Below are 20,815 nucleotides of genomic sequence, written 5' to 3' on the forward strand. Positions count from 1 at the left end.
TGAAGACTCCCACTGCTTGGCAGCCCTCAGCCCTGTTACATAGGAAGGGAAGATGTTGATATTTGAACAGTTTATGACATGTCAGATGTAATAAAATATGTATGAACTACTGACATTTTTGTAGCCTTTTTCCAGTTTGCTCTTTTGAAATTTAATCTCCACTGTCAGGTAGAACAATAAATTAACAAGTTGTGATATTATAACTATGTTACCACGTATTGTTCTGTGTCTTGTTTTGATATTATACTTCCAACAAAACTGACTCAACCTTTTATCTCTATTCTCTCCGTACTTTTTGTAACTTATGCTGGTTTTATTTTAAAGACTTTGAGCCTTACAGAGGGGATTGGGTGCAAGCTGAATATGTAATTAACCCAACGACTTGGAGTAGTGAAGCCGTTTCTGTAAAGCCTTTGAGATATAAGAGAATTGACAAGGTAGGGCATATTGCTGATTAAGTTTTGGAGGGTTGTTACAAATACTTTCTCAAGTGGTGTAATATAAGGATGATGGGTAACTTTGGAAACGTCTGCACAGCTTGCTGGTATTGGAGTAAAACTTCAAAAATTAAGCTACTGAAAGGTCAATTCCCATTCAAACATGAAGCGCTTTAGTTGTCATGGCTTTTTTTTTAGGCAGTCTGAGAGTTTTAATTTTGTGAGAGCACTTAAAACTTCTTTTGGAGTGAACTCTCATCACCCTGTACAAGGTGTGGTTACCAATGTTCCTTCAAGGAAGCCATGGCTTTTAAGCTGCGTTGTCAATTTTATATTTCCACTACAACATTGTAATGAACATGTTGGATCAGGCCAATGGCCCATCCAGTCCAACACTCTGTCACACAGTGGCCAAATTTTTTTTTATATATATATGTATATATACACACACACACACACTGTGGCTAATAGCCACTGATGGACCTCTGCTCCATATTTTTATCTAAACCCCTCTTGAATGTGGCCATGCTTGTGGCCGCCACCACCTCCTGTGGCAGTGAATTCCACATGTTAATCACCCTTTGGGTGAAGAAGTACTTCCTTTTATCCGTTTTAACCTGTCTGCTCAGCAATTTCATCAAATGCCCACGAGTTCTTGTATTGTGAGAAAGGGAGAAAAGTACCTCTTTCTCTACTTTCTCCAACCCATGCATTATCTTGTAAATCTCTATCATGTCACCCCGCAGGCGACGTTTCTCCAAGCTAAAGAGTCCCAAGCGTTTCAACCTTTCTTCATAGGGAAAGTGTTCCAGCCCTTTAATCATTCTAGTTGCCCTTTTCTGGACTTTCTCCAATGCTATAATATCCTTTTGGAGGTGCGGCGACCAGAACTGCACACAGTACTCCAAATGAGACCGCACCATCGATTTATACAGGGGCATTATGATACTGGCTGATTTGTTTTCAATTCCCTTCCTAATAATTCCCAGCATGGCGTTGGCCTTTTTTATTGCAATCGCACACTGTCTTGACATTTTCAGTGAGTTATCTACCATGACCCCAAGATCTCTCTCTTGGTCAGTCTCTGCCAGTTCACACCCCCATCAACTTGTATTTTATAATGTTAAGCTTATCCTACGTAAGTGTTATAAGTTGGCCAGAGTGCCTGGCAGTCTTCCCTAGATTCTAAAGAACCTGATGTTTTTAAACCATGAGCCTCTCTGATGGTTACTGGGCGCTTGAATGCATAATGGGAGTTTGTCCAAGACTGACTCACAATCCCATCGTGATTACAAGTGCAGAAGCATAGTAATGTTCAAGCGTATAGCCTGTCTTATTGTAGTGATTTCAAATGTGATTTGAAACCAATATTAGTGCCCCAGAATCTGCTTTAAACCAAAATTTAGTACGTTTAATATTTTGTATAATCCTATTAGTTTATAGGAGGTAGCAAATTAGCTCTGCCAACTTAATAACTAACAACTAAAAATAAGTACAATAATATGTAATGTTACGTTTCGGTATAGTGGTCATGCAAAAATGGCAGCATTTAGCTGTAAAGGTCCAATAAAGCATGCTTGCCTGTTTCCTTCACATGTGCAGCATGGTTTCGGGGATAGGGACTCTTGAACAAAGCTCCTGTTCGCCCAGCATTTAGAAATCTCAGTGAACTGGATTTTTCTCCCTACACACTCAAGCTGCATATATGAAGTATAGAACTGTGGTTTGCCGGGAAGAAACAAGCTTCAGTTTGACCAGGTTCCTACAATGGAATGTTTCCCCAAATTAGAGCTTGAGTCAAGGCCTGTCAGACCTGGAAGCATTTGGTTGCACTTTGTGCTTAATTGGGAAGCAGTTTATGCCCATCACTGCTGAACCTCTTTTGCTAAAGCAGCAGGATATAGCCAGGGTTCTTCCTGTCTGAAGAGTGATTGAACATTTTGAGCTACTGTTATTTCTGGGAACCTCAGCCGAAGTATGCATGAAGTAATGTAAAGGGATATTTTGCTTTTTGATCTTAAGAAGTTTTATTACAGCTAGTGGTATCTGTTATTGTTGCAGGTTGAGATTTCCAGTGTTTGTGGAAGAACTGGTGTGGTAGATGACAGTGTGTTTTTCACTATGGATTCATTGATACTTCCTGATGGTTATATGCCCCGTAGACATGATCTGGTCAATGTGGTTGTGGTGGAGAGTAATCAGTCATGTTATACTTGGAGAGCGCTTTGCATGACTCCATCAGAAAATAATAGGTAAATCTAGTTTATGTAATCTGGTTTGTGCTAGAAAATTTTATTTGCCCACAGTAAAATAAATGTCTGACAGAGTAATTAGAATGTGATTTCTTCTTGAGTTTTCTGAACAGCATGATTTACTAACTATTATTTTGTAAAACTGTCACTGTACCACTGGAGGGTATTTTCATGTCAAAACAGAAAGAAAAATATGTAAATCTCTTTCCAGAAGAGAAAATTCTCCCCTCTCTCAAAAGGATACAGTGTTTGCAAGGGAAATCTTGTATACCTGTTCTCTCTTGTGTAGACCGTTGTTTTCAGTGTTGTTGTCTTGACTACCACTGAAAATGCCGTTTCCTTAAATTATTTATTTATTATTTTTGTGGATTTATAGTCCGCCCTTTCCAAGGTGGGCTCAGGGCGGATTACAACACAATAAAGCCATTAAAATCACACAATAAAACAGTTAAGAATTGAACAGTTAAATCAAGTATTAGTTAATTCAGGGAATACATGATCTTTGTCGTAGTCTTTGTGCGTCACACTGTTGGGATTGATAGCTCCTGCGCTGGCTCCGACAGTGATTCTAAAGCTCCCAGTGAGGATTTCTGTGCCCAGAGACTGGGCATACTTGGGAACTCTACATGCATGCCCAGAGGAGGGCACCAGGATCTCACCGCTTCTGTTCTGATTGCCCACATGGGATATATATGAACATAAGAGAAACCATGTTGGATCAGGCCAATGGCCCATCCAGTCCAACACTCTGTGTCACATAAGAGAAGCCATGTTGGATCAGGCCAATGGCCCATCCAGTCCAACACTCTGTGTCACACAGTGGCCAAAAAACCCAGGTGCCATCAGGAGGTTTATTGGTGGGGCCAGGACACCAGAAGCCCTCCCACTGTTGTCCCCCCCAAGCACCAAGAATACAGAGCATCACTGCTACAGACAGCGAGTTCCAACAATACGCTGTGGCTAATAGCCACTGATAGATTTCTGCTCCATATGTTTATCCAATCCCTTCTTGAAGCTGCCCATGCTTGTAGCTGCCACCACCTCCTGTGGCAGTGAAGTCCACGTGTTAATCGCCTTTTGGGTGAAGAAGTACTTCCTCTTATTCATTCTAACCAGACTGCTCAGCAATTTCATTGAGTGCCCACGAGTTCTTGTATTGTGAGAAAGGGGGGAAAGTACTTTTTTTCTCTACCTTCTCTATCCCATGCATAATATATACACACACACACATATATATCTGGATGTCCAGTGCTGTGCTCAGTCTATTGTCAGATACATGGCTCTCCAATCCGGGTGCAATTAATATTTTATAAGTATGTGACTGATATAACTCCTGCCAGCTTCCACCTCCAGGTAGGACTCAGCTTGCTGATCTTCCAGCAACGTGAAACACAGAGACCACGATGAAGATAAACAGCTCGCTTACCTGTAACTGATGATCTTTGAGTGGTCATCTGCATTCACACTTCCCTGCCCCTCCTTCCCCTCTGCTGTCAGCCTAGTTGCCATGTTTCTGGGTTGCTCAGTGGTCAGAAGGAACTGGTGGATCCTGGTGCCCTCCTCTGGGCATGTGCAGTGGAATTCCCGAGCATGCCCAGTGGCACAGAAATCCTCTCCGGTTTGGTGTAGTGGTTAAGTGTGCAGACCCTTATTTGGGAGAACCGGGTTTGATTCCCCACTCCTCCACTTGCACCTGCTGGCATGGCCTTGGGTCAGCCATAGCTCTGGCAGAGGTTGTCCTTGAAAGGGCAGCTGCTGTGAGAGCCCTCTCCAGCCCCACCCACCTCACAGGGTGTCTGTTGTGGGGGAGGAAGGTAAAGGAGGTTGTGAGCCGCTCTGAGACTCTTCGGAGTGGAGGGCGGGATATAAATCCAATATCTTCATCTACCTCACAGGGTGTCTGTTGTGGGGGAGGAAGGTAAAGGAGATTGTGAGCCGCTCTGAGACTCTTCAGAGTGGAGGGCAGGATATAAATCCAATATCTTCTTCTTCTTCTTCTCCTTCTTCTCCTTCTCCTCCTTCTCCTCCTCCTTCTCCTCCTCCTTCTCCTCCTCCTTCTCCTCCTCCTTCTCCTCCTCCTTCTCCTCCTCCTCCTCCTTCTCCTCCTCCTCCTCCTCCTCCTTCTCCTTCTCCTTCTCCTCCTCCTCCTCCTTCTCCTTCTTCTCCTTCTTCTTCTCCTTCTCCTCCTTCTTCTCCTTCTCCTCCTCCTTCTCCTCCTCCTTCTCCTTCTCCTCCTTCTCCTTCTCCTTCTTCTCCTCCTCCTCCTCCTCCTCCTCCTCCTCCTCCTCTTGGAGCTTTAGAATCACTGTCAGAGCCAGTGCAGGCTTTGTGAATCCCAACAGTGTGAACACAGAGGGCCACTCAAAGATCATTAGTTATAGATAAGCAACCTATTTTTCCCTCAAAAAAAAATAATCTTTAAGCAGTTAGAATGTTACAGCAATATTAATTAATTAGGACTTCAGGGTTATGGGTGGTGCATTTTTGTCCCCAATTCTTGCGGGAGCATTAACTCTGACCGATTTCCCACTCACCCTACGCCGCTCTAACGTTCCTCTTTTCAGCGCGGCGTCCTTCCGATTTCCACTGTCTGCCCCGGAACTTCAGCCTGCATTGCCGTTTTTGCACAGCAAAGAGAAACTAGTTTTTAGCGGTTTCTCTTTGCCGCGCAGAAATGGCAACACACGCTGAAGCACCGGGGCAGATAATTGGAAATCGGAAGGACACCGCGCTGAAAAGAGGAACATCAGAGTGGAGTAGGGTGAGTGCGAAATCAGTCACATATTTATAAAAAATAGTATAGTGACAAACTTAGTGTGTATTAAAGCAAAACAGTTAGCATACCTAAAAAGTCGCTTCACCCATAAACATACAAACAACTTTCAAATTCTCAAATCGTGGGCAGAAATAACGTATGTATTAGAAAGCATAAGCAGGTTGAAATGCTGTGGTAAATTGCCTCGCCTACCCACACACACATGCTCACCGAACTCTTGTATTGCATGATGTTGAATCAATTAAAAGCTAAAGCAATTACATGAGTGGCCTTGCACTCTGTCCCACTCCCCCCTGTCACTGGGTAGCCTCTCTCTGTGACCCACCTGCTGCCAGCCCTGTCAGGCCAGAACCCCACCAGTCACTCTCTGATGTCTGAGGGAGACAGTTATCTGCTGAGAGATTCTCCTGGAATCTTACTGATCACTACTGTCTCTCCTCAGTCCATTCCTCCCCCCACCCAAGCAACTGTTTTGCAACCTCCAACACTCCCTGCCGAATTTGCACTTGCTTGGTACACACCCGCCCATACTGTTTGGGAGGTGAGGTGTATATATTCAATTTATATGCCAGAAACTCCCCCTTATGGGACAGTATTCCACCTCTTCATTTATAGCCCAGTCTGTGGTGGAATCCAGTGTGAACTAATATCATATGGCAGACGTACTTGCTTAAGTAACATTCAACATCATTTAATAACTATATACACTGAAGCAGACTCTGACAGAAAACAGTTAAATCTCTTAAACGGGATGTAAAGGAATGTTCCATCATAACGGGGGGTTGGGGAAGTTCAGTAAAGCAGAGAAGCAGACTCTTTGTTCTATACTCAAGCCCCCTTTCCACCTGCAAATAGTCTTCACTCTCTCTATTCAAATTAGGCTACAGTGGGCTGCTTGCTTTAAGAGGCAGGAAGTCATTTGAAGGCTCCCTTTCTTCCCCCCGCCCCACACCTGCAAGTGGGAGGGAGTGAAAGAAGGCTTCTAACGCCTGCCTGCCTGCTTGCCCGTCTTCCTGTCATTTCTGTCTCCCTGTCTTCCTTCCTTCCCCTTTATTTTATTCTTTTCTCCCAAACTTTTACATAACTCTCACTTTATTCATTTCTCTCATTTTTTCTCTCTCTCTGTGTCTTTGGCTGTTTCTACACTTGGCAGAAGATCCTCTCTCAGTACTCATTTTAAAGCGATCATCTACATTGCGTATCGTCTTCACTTCTGTCTTGCTTTGCATTTTCCAGTGTCCTCTACAATCAGTTTGTTGAATGGGCATCAAAAACGGTTTCACCCAGGAGTTGCTCCGCACTTTACAAGAGTTCTTTTGAACAGGAGTTTTCCTGAACATCCAGGTCTAAGGTCATAATTGTAGAACTTTCTCTCCGAGTTTTCAAACTCCTTCCCAAAACCCTGTCCCACATTTCATCGTTTGCTTGAGAGAGCACTGATTCAGGAAGTCGCTAGGGGTGCACTGCTCAGAGGCATGTTGGCATGTGCTCTTCTCCAAGCAGGGCTTCCCTTGCAAAGAAAGCCCAGCTCAGAGAACACATCCCGCCCAGCTGCTCTTGCTTTCAAGGTGAAAGTAACCGGGTGGGGCATTGGCACAGCTTGTCCAAGCCAGGCTTCCCTCACAAGGGAGGCCTGACTGGGAGGAGAACACACCCCACCTGGCTGCTCTCACCTTTAAGATGAAAGCAGCTGGGCAGGGCATCAGCATAGCTTCTCTCAGCGCAACTCAGAGGAGAATACCTCTGCAGTGTGCTCTTGGAGAGGCTCCATGCTTGGACATTGCCCAGGGCTGGCTCAGTCAGAGCCTGCCCAGTCCTTCTGCCATGTCCCATTGCCTGCTCTCCCCGAGGGTGGGAGTGGGGCGGCAGGGTAGGCATGGTGGGGGGGCGGGGCACAGGACAGGTGCCAGCCTGGGGAACCTAAGGCCCTAGTACTGGGCCTACCCATATCCCAGGCAGGCTTTTGCTAAGTATTTATTTTTATCTTAATTTGTGTAACATTATTGGTGAGTTGATGTTGTTTCATATTTTGGAACTTTTATGTTTTTCTGTAAGATGTTTGAGTTTATAATAAAGAAAAAAAGTATTTAAAAAAAGCGGCGGCGACATGTGCACCGCTCAGAGGCTGCCTTCCTTTGCAAACAAAGGCAGCCTTTGAGTGGCAGAGAGGCACCCCGCAGCCCCCTTCACCGTCCTGGGCAGGCGAAAGAGGTGGTGCGCGGCAGCAATGTGCTCACCGCCGTGAGGGTTGGGGGTCTTTGGCTAGGGCAGCAGGACACATGGCCAGTGCATGAGAGTAGGCAAGGTTGGCTGTGGCCTGGGGTGCCAGCTCGCCTATGGGGCGGACCCTCCCCACCACTCTAGGCTGAGAGCAGCAGGACGGAGTGTCAGCAGCAGTCTCCACTGAACCTGGCTTCCCACCCAAGGGAAGCTGGGCTCAGAGGAGAATGCATTCTGCCCGGCTGCTCTCACCTTGAAAGTAAGAGCAGCCGAGCAGGGCATGTTCTTTTCCTCCAAGCTCGAAGGAGAAGCCTGCCCGGATGCTCTCGCCTTCATGCAAGAGCAGCTGTGTAGGGTGCCTTATTCTCCTCTGAGCTCAGCTTCCCTTGCAAGGAGAAAGAGACAGCATGTGGCAGCAATGTATGTACTGCCATGCAGGGGTGGGGGTCTTTACCTGGGGCAGCATCTCTCCCCTGCTCCAGGTTGTTGGTGACTCTGCCCACTTCTCCTCTCTCCTGAAATAAAACCGAGTTCCAACCAGACCCAAACCAAAGCCCATTTTGGGTGGTTTGTAGTGTATGCGAGACAGCAATGTCTTGACTGGGGTCTCAACCTTCCCTCCCCCCCCCCCCCCCCACCCATGGCAGGGCAATCTTAAGAGACAGCTCAATTTAACCTCCAACCTCTGGGAGGGGTGAGGACGTGCAGGCTTTCTTCCTCCTTTTGCAAATGTAGATGTAAAACTCTGCAAAAGGTGACAAGCCAATTTTTAAATGCGGAAGCATTTTGAATAATGCGAGTTTGTAGCGGTCGGATTCAGTACTCGCTAGATCTGAAGAAAAGCTGAATGCGGAAAGGGCCTTTGCCTTTTTCTTTCATTCTGTCTGTCTTCCTTCTCCTTTTTCTTTCTCTCACTCCTTCCCTCCGCCCTCTTTTTTCTCCCTCCCTTCTGTACTTCCTCTCATTCTTTCTCTGTATTTCTGTCTTTATTTTATTCTGGCTGCGATCACACTCACTAAACAGTGCACTTTCAATTAGGGTTGCCACATCCAGTTCAAGAAATATCTGGGGACTTTGGGGGTGGAGGCAGGAGCAAGGTTGTGACAAGCATAATTGAACTCCAAAGGGAGTTCTGGCCATCATGTTTAAAGGGACCACACACCTTTTAAATGCCTTTTGTCCATTGGAAATAAGGAAAGATAGGGGCATCTTCTTTTTGGGCTCATAGAATTGGACCCCCTGATCCAATATTTTTGAAACTTGGAGGGTGTTTTGAGGAGAGGCACTGGATGCTAAGCTGCAAATTTGATGCCTCTGCCTCAAAAACAACTCCCCTAGAGCCCCAGATACCTGTGGATCAATTCCCCATTATACCCTATGGGAATCAGTCTCCCTAGGGAATAATGGAGTGCCTAGCAGACATTTCTTCTCCCCCCCACTGGCTTTCTAATGACCCTGAAGCAGGGGGAGGGCGTCCAAACCAGGGGATCCCCTGCCCCCACCTGGGGATTGGCAACCCTACGTTCAATCCACTTCTAATGTACTTTCCAACTGGATTTTACTGTGTGAACTGGCAAAATCCAGATGGAAACATGTGTGATTGCAGGCTCTGTTTACCTTCCTTCGTTCCATTTCTCTTTCACTCTTTCCTCCCCTTATTTTTCCTGCCATTCGTTCTGTCTTTCTTTTTCTTTCATTCTGTTTGTCGATCTTCCTTCCTCCTTCCACTTTCACATTCACCACCCTCCTCCCGAATATTTTTCTAGGGCCCGTTGTATGTCTTTCTACAACTGACCTTACTGCTAGCCTAGACATAAATGTGGATTAAAGTCAGGGAGGCAGTGGTGTATGATCCTTCTGTCCCATGCAGTTTCAACTACCGTGTTTCCCCGAAAATAAGACACTGTCTTATATTTATTTTTTCTCAAGAAGACACACTAGGGCTTATTTTCAGGGGATGTCTAATACAACATAAGTATAATACAACAATCTACATTTATTAAAATACAGTGGGGCTGGTGATGTGTGAACTCCTTTCCCCTAGCCATTCGCGCGTGCGCAATAGGATGCCTGCGACCGCGGTTACCACCCGTGCACCCGCGCATGCACGAACGGCTAGGAGAAAGGAGTGATGTGGTTGCCACTCGCGCATTCGCACAAGTGCGAACGGCTCGGAGAAAGGAGTTGTAGCAGATAAAAGGTATTTCAGTCTTCCTTACTGCTCCGCGCCGAAATGCATGGCATGGCTATGCAGATACGCTGCATAGCCACGCCCATCACTAGGTCTTATTATAGGGGTAGGGCTTATATTTAACAAATGCATAGAAATCCTGCTAGGGCTTATTTTTTGGGTAGGTCTTATTTTCGGGGAAACAGGGTAGCAACAAACTTCTCATTCATCCTAAGACACTTTTCCCTCTCAATCAAATCCAGTCTTTAAAAAAAAAAATTTACAAGGTGTACCAGTGAGCTCCTATGCTGTGTTGGCAGGATTAATTTTCACTAGAGCTGCATGTGCCTGAAAAATTCTTTAAAAGGCTGATAAGTCCACGGCTTTTTTCTCAGTTTAACATTGAGTTAATTTACAGACTCTTGACCAGATCAGAAAAACGCAAAAGTTGCTGCTGTTTCTAAAATTAAGGAAGAGTAATGTTTACCCTGTGGCAACAGAAAAGCCCTGTGGTACTTTATCAGTGCAATCCTAAGGAGAGTTACTCCATTCTAAGCCCATTGAAACGAGTAGGCTTAGACTAGAGAAACTCTCCTTAGGATTGCACTGTAAAGACTACCAGATTTATGGTAGCAAAAGCTTTCATGAGTTTGAGCCATTTATCAGATGCATTAAATGAGAATCCAGTCAACAAGACTTTATGTAGGGAGAGTGTGACACATTTATGCATAAAATTATATCATGATCATTGATACCAGTTAATTTGCCTTCAGGGTACATTCTTCAACACAGTTGTATTTCTGTTAATTCAGAAGGAGGAATAAAAGCCAGTTTCTGATCAGTATTTCATATTAAGCATTTCATTCAGTATTTTTTAAAAAACTGCTGGAGTTGCATTTTGTCTATTAGTGTACATGTAATTGGAATAACAAGCCATTTGTGTCTTGTGACACAACACAATTCTGTCTTCTTCCAGAGCATCTTCAGGCAAAGGAGTGAACTTGAATGAGCCATATGAAAACTTACTGAAGGACAAAGGAGGACTCAAGGTGTCAGAAACTACAAACTTTGGAACACTCAAACTAGGAGAGAAGAAAAGCATGGAAGTCTGGATTGAGTAAATGGCTTGCTTTGTTACTGTTTAGATTTTTCCTCTTAACTATCCAAAGTCAATTTGAACCCTAAAACGTAATGTGCTTTTTCCTCAAAGTGAATTTGTGCTGTAATTACCTAGATTTTATTCGTCCAAGTGTATTTTTGGGGAATTGATATTTTAAAGATAGGACAGGTTGTGAAACTGACAGCATACCTTTTGCCAGTAACTGCTGCACTAGTTCCATGATGTTTGTGGGTGAGAGAGATAGCGTACCAGTGAGCTCTGGCTCAGGAGAAGAGGAGATTGAATTTATACCCTACTCTTCACCTGGAGTCTCAAAGCAGGTTACCTTCTTCTTTCACCTCCTCTCCTCACACCAGATATCCCGTGAGATAGATGGGGTTGAGTGAGCTCTCAGAGAACTGCTCTTGAGAGCACAGCTTTGAGAGAACTGTGGCTGATCCAAGGTCAGACCAGCAGGTGCATGCGGAGTAGTGGGGAATCAAACCCGATTCTCCCAGATTAGAGTCCGTGTATTTAACCACTACATCAAACTGGCTCACAAAAGCTCATGCTTTAAATAAATGTTATTAGTCTTTAAGGTACTACTGGATTTTGGTTTTAGATTCCCATAAGGCTAGGGAAAGAATGAAGCGGCTGGGCCAAAGCCAAAAGGATGCTTGGTTGTGGATGGGTCTGCAAAGAACAATACTGTATTGGAATGTGGAATGTAAGATCTATGAGTCTAGGTAAACTGGATGTGGTCAAACAAGAGATGGCAAGACTGAATATCAACATCTTGGGAATCAGTGAACTAAAATGGACAGGAATGGGTGAATTTAAGTCAGAGGGATCACTACATCTATTACTGTGGGCAAGAGTCCCGTAGAAGAAATGGTATGGCCTTTATACTTAACAAGAGAGTGAGGAAGGCAGTAATGGGATACAATCTCAAAAATGACAGAATGATCTTGGTCTGTATCCAAGGCAAACCATTCAGTATCACAGTAATCCAAGTCTATGCACCAACCACTGACGCGGAAGAGGCTGAAGTGGACCATTTCTATGAAGATCTACAACACCTTCTAGAATTAACACCAAAAAAAGATGTCCTCCTCATCATAGGGAACTGGAATGCCAAAATAGGAAGTCAAAAGGTAACCAGAATAACTGACAAGTTTGGCCTTGGAGAACAAAATGAAACCGGGCAAAGGCTAATAGAGTTTTGTCAAGAGAACAAGCTGGTCATAGCAAACACCCTCTTCCAATAACCTAAAAGGCTACTCTACACATAGACATCACCTGATGGGCAACACAGAAATCAGATTGATTGTATACTCTGCAGTCAAAGATGGAGAAACTCCTTACAGTCAGCAAAAACAAGACCTGGAGCTGACTGTAGCTCAGATCATGAGCTACTCATTGCAAAATTTAGGCTTAAACTGAAGAAAACTGGGAAAATCATCAGGCCATTCAGGTTTGACCTTGATCACATCCCTTATGAATATACAGTGGAGATGAAGAATAGGTTTAAAGAACTAGAGTTGATAGAGTGCCTGAAGAACTATGGACAGAGGTTTGTGACATTGTACAGAAGGCAGCAATCAGCGCCATCCCAAAGAAAAAGAAATGCAAGAAAGCAAAGCGGCTGTCTGATGAGGCTTTACAAATAGTTGAGGAAAGAAGAAAAGCGAAAGGCAAAGGTGAGAAGGAAATATTTACCCAACTGAATGCAGATTTCCAGAGAACAGCAAGGAGAGATAAGGTGGCCTTCCTGAAGGAACAATGCAAAGCAATAGAGGAAAATAATAGAATGGGAAGGACGAGAGATCTCTTCAAGAAAATTGGAGAAATCAAGGCAATGTTTTGTGCAAAGATGGCCATGATAAAGGACAAAAACGGTAGGGACATAACAGAAGCAGAGAAGAGATCAGGAAGAGATGGCAAGAATACACAGAAGAATTATACAAGAAGGATCTCAATGTCCTTGACAACCATGGCGGTGAAATCGCTGACCTCGAGCCAGACATTCTGGAGTGGCAATACTATAATGAGAATAAAACATAAACAGTATAAAATATAATTTCCTCCCCAAAACACTGATTAAATTCCAGAACCAAGGCGTTCAGTTGGGTATTCCCCTTAAGAATTGCTTCCGGAGACTTATGGCTCGCGAAGCAAATTTTGCCACACATAAAGTGGTTCCTTTGTTCCTATCAGCCAATAATCTGTCTAGCTGAAATCTAGTATTTCTTCCAGGGACACTGGCACAGATCGGGAGTATATAATCGGCCCTAATATGCTGATATAATTTACATTGGAATAATACATGCTCCCTATCTTCCGGTTTATTGTCCCCACAAATACACAGTCTCTCCTCGTATAATTGTCCTGTGTATCTGCCTTCAATAATAGCTGACGGTAACATATCAAATCTGAGAAGAGTAAATGCTCTCCTATACTCTGCTTTGTCAAGATTTTGCAAGTATGGCATCAGTGTTATTTTATGTAACTCCTCTATTCCTGGTAAATAGCCTTTAAGCTGATTCAGATCATGCTGTCTTTCAACATCCAAGATCCTCTGTTTAAGAAAGGGTTTAACCAGATTATGCTCCATATTGAGCAAAAATTGTTTAGATAGTCCATAATAGCCCAACTTGGACTCCATTTCTCTGATCCACAGAGGAACAAATGAATCTCTTACTATCAGCCCCGCCAAACTGGTGGGCTGAATCATTAGTTTGTACCAGTAGAGAATAGCAGCAATCCACAATCTTACTTTCACTGTAACCATACCCGTTTCTACTCTGATAAGTGAGTTGGGAGCACATGGAGGGACTTGTAGTATATGCCTAAGGAATTTAGATTGCACTTTCTCCGCTAACTGCCAGAGATGCTGATATGGTGTTATATTCAAAGGTGCCCCATATAACATTTGGGCGAGGGCCTTGGCCTTAAAGACCTTGAGTGTGAAGTCAAATGGGCCTTAGAAAGCATTACTAACAACAAAGCAAGCGGAAATGACGGTATCCCAGTTGAGCTAATCAGAGTCCTAAAAGATGATGCTGTTAAAGTGATGCACACATTATGTCAGTAAATTTGGAAAACGCAATAGTGGCCACAGGATTGGGAAGGTCAGTTTATATTCCAGTCCCAAAGAAGGGTAATGCCAAGGAATGTTCAAACTATCACACCATTGCACTCAATTCACATGCCCGGAAGGTCATGTTAAAGATCCTACAAGCTAGGCTTCAGCAATATGTAGATCAGGACCTACCAGAAGTTCAAGCTGGGTTTTGGAGAGGTAGAGGAGCTAGAGATCAAATTGCCAACATTCGCTGGAGTATGGAGAAAGCACGGGAGTATCAGAAAAATATCTATTTCTGCTACACTGACTACACTAAAGCCTTTGATTGTGTGGATCACTACAAACCGTGGCAAGTCCTTAAAGAGATGGGAGTACCAGCCCACCTCACATATCTCCTGAGAAATCTATATAAGGGGTCAAGAAGCAACTGTCAGAATGGGATATGGAGCAACTGATTGGTTTAGAATAGGAAAAGGAGTTCGACAAGGATCTATATTGTCACCCTGCTTAATTAATTGATATGCAGAATACATCATACGGAATGCCGGCCTGGATGAAGCACAAACCGGAATTAAGATTGCCAGGAAAAACATCAACAACCTCAGATATGCAGATGACACCACTCTAATGGCAGAAAGTGAGGAGGACCTAAAGAACCTCTTGTTGAGGGTGAAAGAGGAGAGCAGAAAAGTAGGCTTGAAACTTAACATTAAAAAAAAAATAAGATCATGGCATCCGGCCCCATCACACCTCAGCAAATAGAAGGGGAAGACATAGAAGCAGTGACAGACTTCATATTTCTGGGATCCAGATGGTGACTGTAGCCATGAAATTAAAAGACCTAGGCAGTATAATAAAAAGTAGAGACACCCTGCCAACAAAAGTCCATATAGTCGAAGCAATGGTATTCCTAGTAATAATGTATGGCTGTGAGAGTTGGACCATAAGGCCGAGCGCAGAAGAATAGATGCTTTTTAGCTGTGGAGCTGGAGAAGAATCTTGAGAGTCCCTTGGACTGCAAGAAGATCAAATCAGTCGGTCCTAAGGGAAATCAACCCAGACTGTTCCCTGGTAGGTCAAATGCTGAAGCTCAAATACTTTGGCCACCAAATGAGAAGAGAGCACTCGCTGGAGAAGACCCTGATGCTGGGAAAGACAGAAGGCAAAAGAAGAAGGGGACGGCAAAAAGATGAGATGGCTGGACAGCGTTACTAATGTAACTAACACGAGTTTGAGCAGACTTTGGAGAATGGTAGAAGACAGGAGGGCCTGGCGTGACTTTGTCCATGGGGTCGCAAAGAGTCAGACTCGACTGAGTGACTGAACAACAGCAACAAGGCTAGTTGAATTTTGTCTGATGAAGCTAAGCAGGGTCAACCATAGTTAATATTTAGTTGAGGGGGGCAGAGCAGCTGTCGATGAGGAAGCAGGCATTATCTTGTCCTGGCAGCAGTTACTAAGAAGTGATTACAAATGAAATAGGAACCTTGTTGTAGTAAGGGCTTATTACATTTTGCTTGCGTGTAGTTTAACATTAGCGTGATACTTGAATATGTTGTTAGTATGCAGAAAGCTGTAGAAAGACAGCATATGGAGATGACACAATGTTATCAACATGTAACCCAAACTGGGTGTTCTTTATTCACACTATTATATATTTATTAAGATATATTCTTCTATCTTTGGGATAATGTCTGTATTCTATTAAAGTGTTGTTTTGTGTAACCATCAGCTCAAATCTGAAATGCCGCCAAAATCTTGACCGTATATCATTGATGGCTTGGGACAAACACAGTTTCCGATGTGGTTGAATTCCTCCTAGCCCATTAATTTAAGCATGGTTCTAATATCTTATACTTGTTTATTATTTAATTTTTAACTGTTTGTGTTACTTCAAGCATCTGTTGGGATACAAATTACTGGGGGGAAGAAACGGAATGACCATCTTGTACCTTGATTTTTTTTAAAGCCAAAAACTAAGCACCAACACATTAATTAATGTTATCGTTTTAGAATTTTAATACAATTTTAATTAAACTGTTAAATTATTATCGTTAACATTGTACAATGTATATATTGACCTGTGTTGTTAGCCGCCCTGAGCCTGCCTCGGCGGGGAGGGCGGGATATAAATAAAATCGATGATGATGAATTGATGATGATTAGGTCTCACTGTTCCCTTTTTAGGAATAAAGGACAAATAGCACACAGTTTAATTAGCTGCAAATTAGGTGGCTGGGAAAAGGAGAAACAGTTTTGTCTTCAGATGCCAAGAGAAGACCCCAAGAATTCTTCAGCATCTGTAACATCAGCCATTACACCAAGTAAATATATATATATATGAACATCTTAAACATGACAAATGGCTGTGTCTCTTCTGTTCCTAAGGAACCCCCTGCATGTCAGACTTAATTTGGCTTAATTTGATATATCTTTCTGTAGAAGAAGATCTAAAGAAAACTGAAGACCGGGACAAGCCCAGTATTGAAAGACATGAAAAACTAAGCAATGAGAAAGAGAATATAGAAGGAAGAACAATGCCTAGTACAGAGGTCTGTCTGCTTCCTGGTACAAAGACTTGTATAATGATTTTATGCACAGCAAAGTAAGTGTACTGTGTAATTAGTATAAATGTTTTTGCAAAGTAAATAGATTGTGACCCGCTGTGTGGGTGGCCAGAACGAACTGCTAAAGGGACTTGGGAGTGGAGCATGCGCAGCAAAAGGACCGTTGCACAAATCTGCAGTTTGATATAGTTTGAGCGCTTAATGCTCGACTAAAATTGATTAATAAGTGGTTTATTTAGGGAAGTAGTCACCCAGGAAGAAAATCTAGCTGCAGAATTACGTACTTATCGTTTATAAGTGGCTTAAAACAGCACAACCGGTTCAGACTGTGCAGCTTGAACCAAAACTTTATTCCCAACTTACAGTCCAGGTTTGTGCGGAGCAACACAATGCCAGTCACTTAAGACAGGGGTGTCAAACTCATTTGTGATGAGGGCCAGATCTGACATAAATGAGACCTTGTCAGGCCGGGCCATGCGTGTCATCCAGTGCAATGCCAGGTAGTAGACACACAAACTTTACAAAGGACGCAAACACAATTAAAGACGTTGTTTTTTACTTTAAAAACAAACCTGCTTAAAACATAAAACATAACAATTATAAAATTAACAATAAAACACATTTGGAAGCCCTTCCCTCTCCCCCCCCCCCCCAATCAAAGCAAAGCAACCAACAAGCATAGCAAAGGGTCCTTTCTCACCCGTTTCTTGATACTGCAAGGCAGGAAAGAGGCAGCCCCCAACTTCATGGCAGTCGCTATGGGCCTTGACCTTCTGCAACAGGCTGCCGTAGGGCTACCAATCCCCAGTTGGAGGCAGGAGACCCCCCAGTTTGGAGGCCCTCCCCCTGCTTCAGGGTCATCATAAAGTGGGGTGGAGGAAATATCTGCAGGGCACTCTCATTATTCCCTATGGGGACTGATTTCCATAGCTATAATGAAGAATTGATCTGTGGGTATCTGGGGCTCTGGAGGGGCTGGTTTTTGAGGTAAAGGCACCAAATTTTCAGCACAGCATCCAATGCCTCTCCTCAAAACATCCGCCATGTTTCAGAAGGATTGGACCAGGGGGTCCAATTCTGTGTGCCCCAAAAGAAGGTACCCCTATCCTTCATTATCTCCAATTAAGATAAGGCATTTAAAAGGTGTGTGGTCCCTTTAAAAGTGATGACCAGAACTCCCTTCAGAGTTCAATCATGGTTGTCACACCTTTGCTCCTCGCTCCACCCCTACTGTATCCTGGCTCTACCCCCAAAGTCCCCAGATATTTCTTGAACTGGCTTAAAATAGCACAACAGGTTCAGACTGTGCAGCTTGAACCAAAACTGTCTCCTTCCCCCTGCTCAATCTGCACACCTTGCAGTTCATCTCCTTCAGCCTCCTCTGTCCTACCCAAACAACAAAAGGCCTTGTGTGCCCAACCCCTCACAGCTTGAACTTTGTGTGGCTGCTGATGTCTCCCCAAACAGCTCCTCTGGCCAAGGCCCTTCCAACCTTATCCGTGGCTCTGTGCCAATTGTCTACTCCCTCCCCCAGCCCAAAGTGCGCCCCGGCGAGCCCAGGGCTGGGTAGCTGTTCATGGGACCCAGGCCTTTCCGCCCTTCTCCAAAGCTCTGTACCAGTTGTCTGCTCCCAACCCCAGCCTGAAGTGCGCCCCGCCACCACCCAAACACCTCGGCGAGCTCAGGGCTTGGCAGCTGCTGGTGCGGCCAAGGCCCTTCCGGTCTCCTCCACTGCTCTGTGCCGGTTGTCTGCTCCCTCCCCCAGCCCAAAGTGCGCCCTGCCGCCGCCCAAACACCTTGGCGAGGCCAGGGCAGGGAGCTGCTCATGGGGCCGAGGCCCTTCAGACCTCCTTCGTGGCTCAGTGCCAGCTAGCTGCTCCCTCCCCTGGCCCGAACACCCTACCTCAATGAGGTGAGCAGCAGGAATTGAGCAGCCTGATTGCTTGAGCTGTGCCCGAGGCTCCATCTTTCCGCCTGTCCCTACTACAGCCCGCCCGTCCCTGTTGCCACCAACCCAAATGGGTACGTTCGTTTTGAAAAGAAAATATATTTGCTTACACTTATCAGGAAGTCAACTTTAGGTAGGACTCAGTGACATAAGGTATCAGTTCCCCTGTAGAAAGAACGGGGGCTCGATAAAACAGAATGGAGGCTGGAAGGCAAAAAAGACCAGTGGGGTCATGTGACTCTATTAGTCACATGAGGCAGTTCAGGCAGGATAGAGTAGCCGACCTGATTACTCGGGGGGGGGGGGGCTGTGGTCTACCCGCAGGCCGGATTGGGGCCCATGGCGGGCCGGTTTGGGCCTGCGGGCCGGACATTTGACACTCTTGGCTTAAGGCACCTACATTTCCATGATGAAGTAGACCATTGATCAAGTCAGGAAATGTTCAATGGAATGCCATGTGTTTAGAGAGAGATGTGTGAGCAAGCACAGCATTTTCGTGCCCGCTTGGATTCAACTGCAGTTCGTTGAACTATCTGACCGTAGCCATATAAGCTTTGCAACAGTTGAACTAGTTGTCCTTCAGACAGCTTATTTGAATTTAAAACAAGTGCTGATACTTATTTTTTTTTAAAAGGTACTTGAAGGGGGATTTTTTTTTTAATGACGCAGGGGCGTCACAGATGTATTCCGTGGGCCACAGCCGTCCCATGCAGGACTTAAATCGGCCTCCCCAAGCAACTTTGTCGTCCTGCTTCCTTTCCAGGGCTGCTACTGCAGCCATACCAAAACTGGCTTTTCACCAGCTCCCTCGGTGACTTCTCACTTCCTGTTTCCGGCCTGCCTCCCTTCCTCTCCCTTCTCTCACTCACACATGCACGCACACACAGAGCTCCGTGGTTGCTTTCTGCTTGGTATGGGAGAGAGATGAAGACAAGTCACTCACACAGAATACACGCAGCTTCTGCTTTCTTCTTCGGGGCTGCTGCTACTCTTTTGGTGGGGGGGGGGGAGGAAAGAGAAAAAACAGCTTTAAAACTAACAGCATTTATTCCAGGAAAAAGCTTTTGCGTGCAAACACATTTCTCCTCTCCTCCTCCTCCTTCTGAGGGGTGGGTTTCATTTTTTTTTAAAGGGTGGGTCGTTAAAGCGATCAAGTTTGATCCTACTTCTTGAGGGAGGCTTCCACTTTTAACCTGCACCCCCCCCCCAAAAAAAAACCCTTCCTGATTCATTTTGCAAAAAAAGGGAAGGAGAGAGCGCCAATCCAGTGGACTAAAAAGTTTTCAGTGGCTTTTATGAGGCTTTCGATGTCTGTGCATTTGTTGATGCAAAAAGGGGGTGGGGAGGAGAGGAGAGAGAGATTCCTCTTAGTCTTGCTCTTCGGCCATTCAGCTTCCCAATGCATTTTGCACCCGCTGAATTCTGTGCAATTGGAATAATATTTTGGAGAGGTCACGGTTGGGGGAGGTGGTGTTTGTGTGTGGTTTGATTGGGGAGGAGGATAAGGAGGGAGGTTCCTGGAGATAGCATTGCCTACCAGAAAATGCTGATTCCCCCAGTGAAAGTAAAACATTCGCTGGGGAAGTTGCAGTGGCATGGAGGCTGTGTGGAGGAGTTTAAGTTGCTTTCACTTTGCAAGCGGCAAGATTTCTTTTGGGGAGGTGGGAACAAGCTAGAGGAAGGAGACTATCTTCCTCTCAGCCAGGAAGCCAGAGTATGGAAGCCTGCAACTTTGGAAGAGAAGGTGCTAGCTATAGAGAGGTGCTGGTGGTGGTGAAGAAAACTGTTTATTATTGGAAGGATCACTTCAGCAGTGGTTCCCTCCTCCCCAAAAAATCTCCTATTCCACACACCTCCATTTAGAGGTGTTCTCTTGCTTGATATCTATAGGTTTCTTAATGTAAATCCTACAAATGACTTTGCTTCTTTTCCAGAAATGGGCGGGGGGGGGGGGGCCTAAATAAATTTTATTTATTTATTTATTTATTTTCGTAGATTTATAGGCTGCCCTTTCCCATAGTGGGCTCAGGGCGGCTTCCAACACGTTAAAACAGTCAAATCAATTTAAAACAGTTTAAAAATTAAAACAATTATGCCATAACTCACAATTAGATAGGGCGGCAAAGATGGTATTAGCAGATCAATTCGGCTTGCTTGTCCCAACCTAGATGAGCCATTCTCCCACAGTTGATGCTCATACGTGAAAAAATTGGGGGGGGGGGGTGATTCTTAAATGGGCATGGATCAAGTTTTAGATGAGA

General features: G+C 44.6%; 1 protein-coding gene across 1 annotated transcript in view; it reads left to right on the forward strand.

Moving 5' to 3' along the window:
• MOV10L1 (Mov10 like RNA helicase 1) overlaps positions 1-20,815 on the forward strand; it is a 111,032-nt gene that overhangs the window by 13,109 nt on the left and 77,108 nt on the right. The window contains exons 4-8 of the mRNA XM_060244397.1: positions 325-437; positions 2,499-2,689; positions 10,832-10,972; positions 16,227-16,363; positions 16,482-16,644. Of these exons, the coding sequence (XP_060100380.1) occupies positions 325-437; positions 2,499-2,689; positions 10,832-10,972; positions 16,227-16,363; positions 16,482-16,644 (745 nt within the window). The remainder of the gene's footprint in view (positions 1-324; positions 438-2,498; positions 2,690-10,831; positions 10,973-16,226; positions 16,364-16,481; positions 16,645-20,815) is intronic.

This window comes from Heteronotia binoei, chromosome 8 (genome assembly GCF_032191835.1).
Source record: "Heteronotia binoei isolate CCM8104 ecotype False Entrance Well chromosome 8, APGP_CSIRO_Hbin_v1, whole genome shotgun sequence".
Taxonomy (NCBI): Eukaryota; Metazoa; Chordata; class Lepidosauria; order Squamata; family Gekkonidae; genus Heteronotia; species Heteronotia binoei.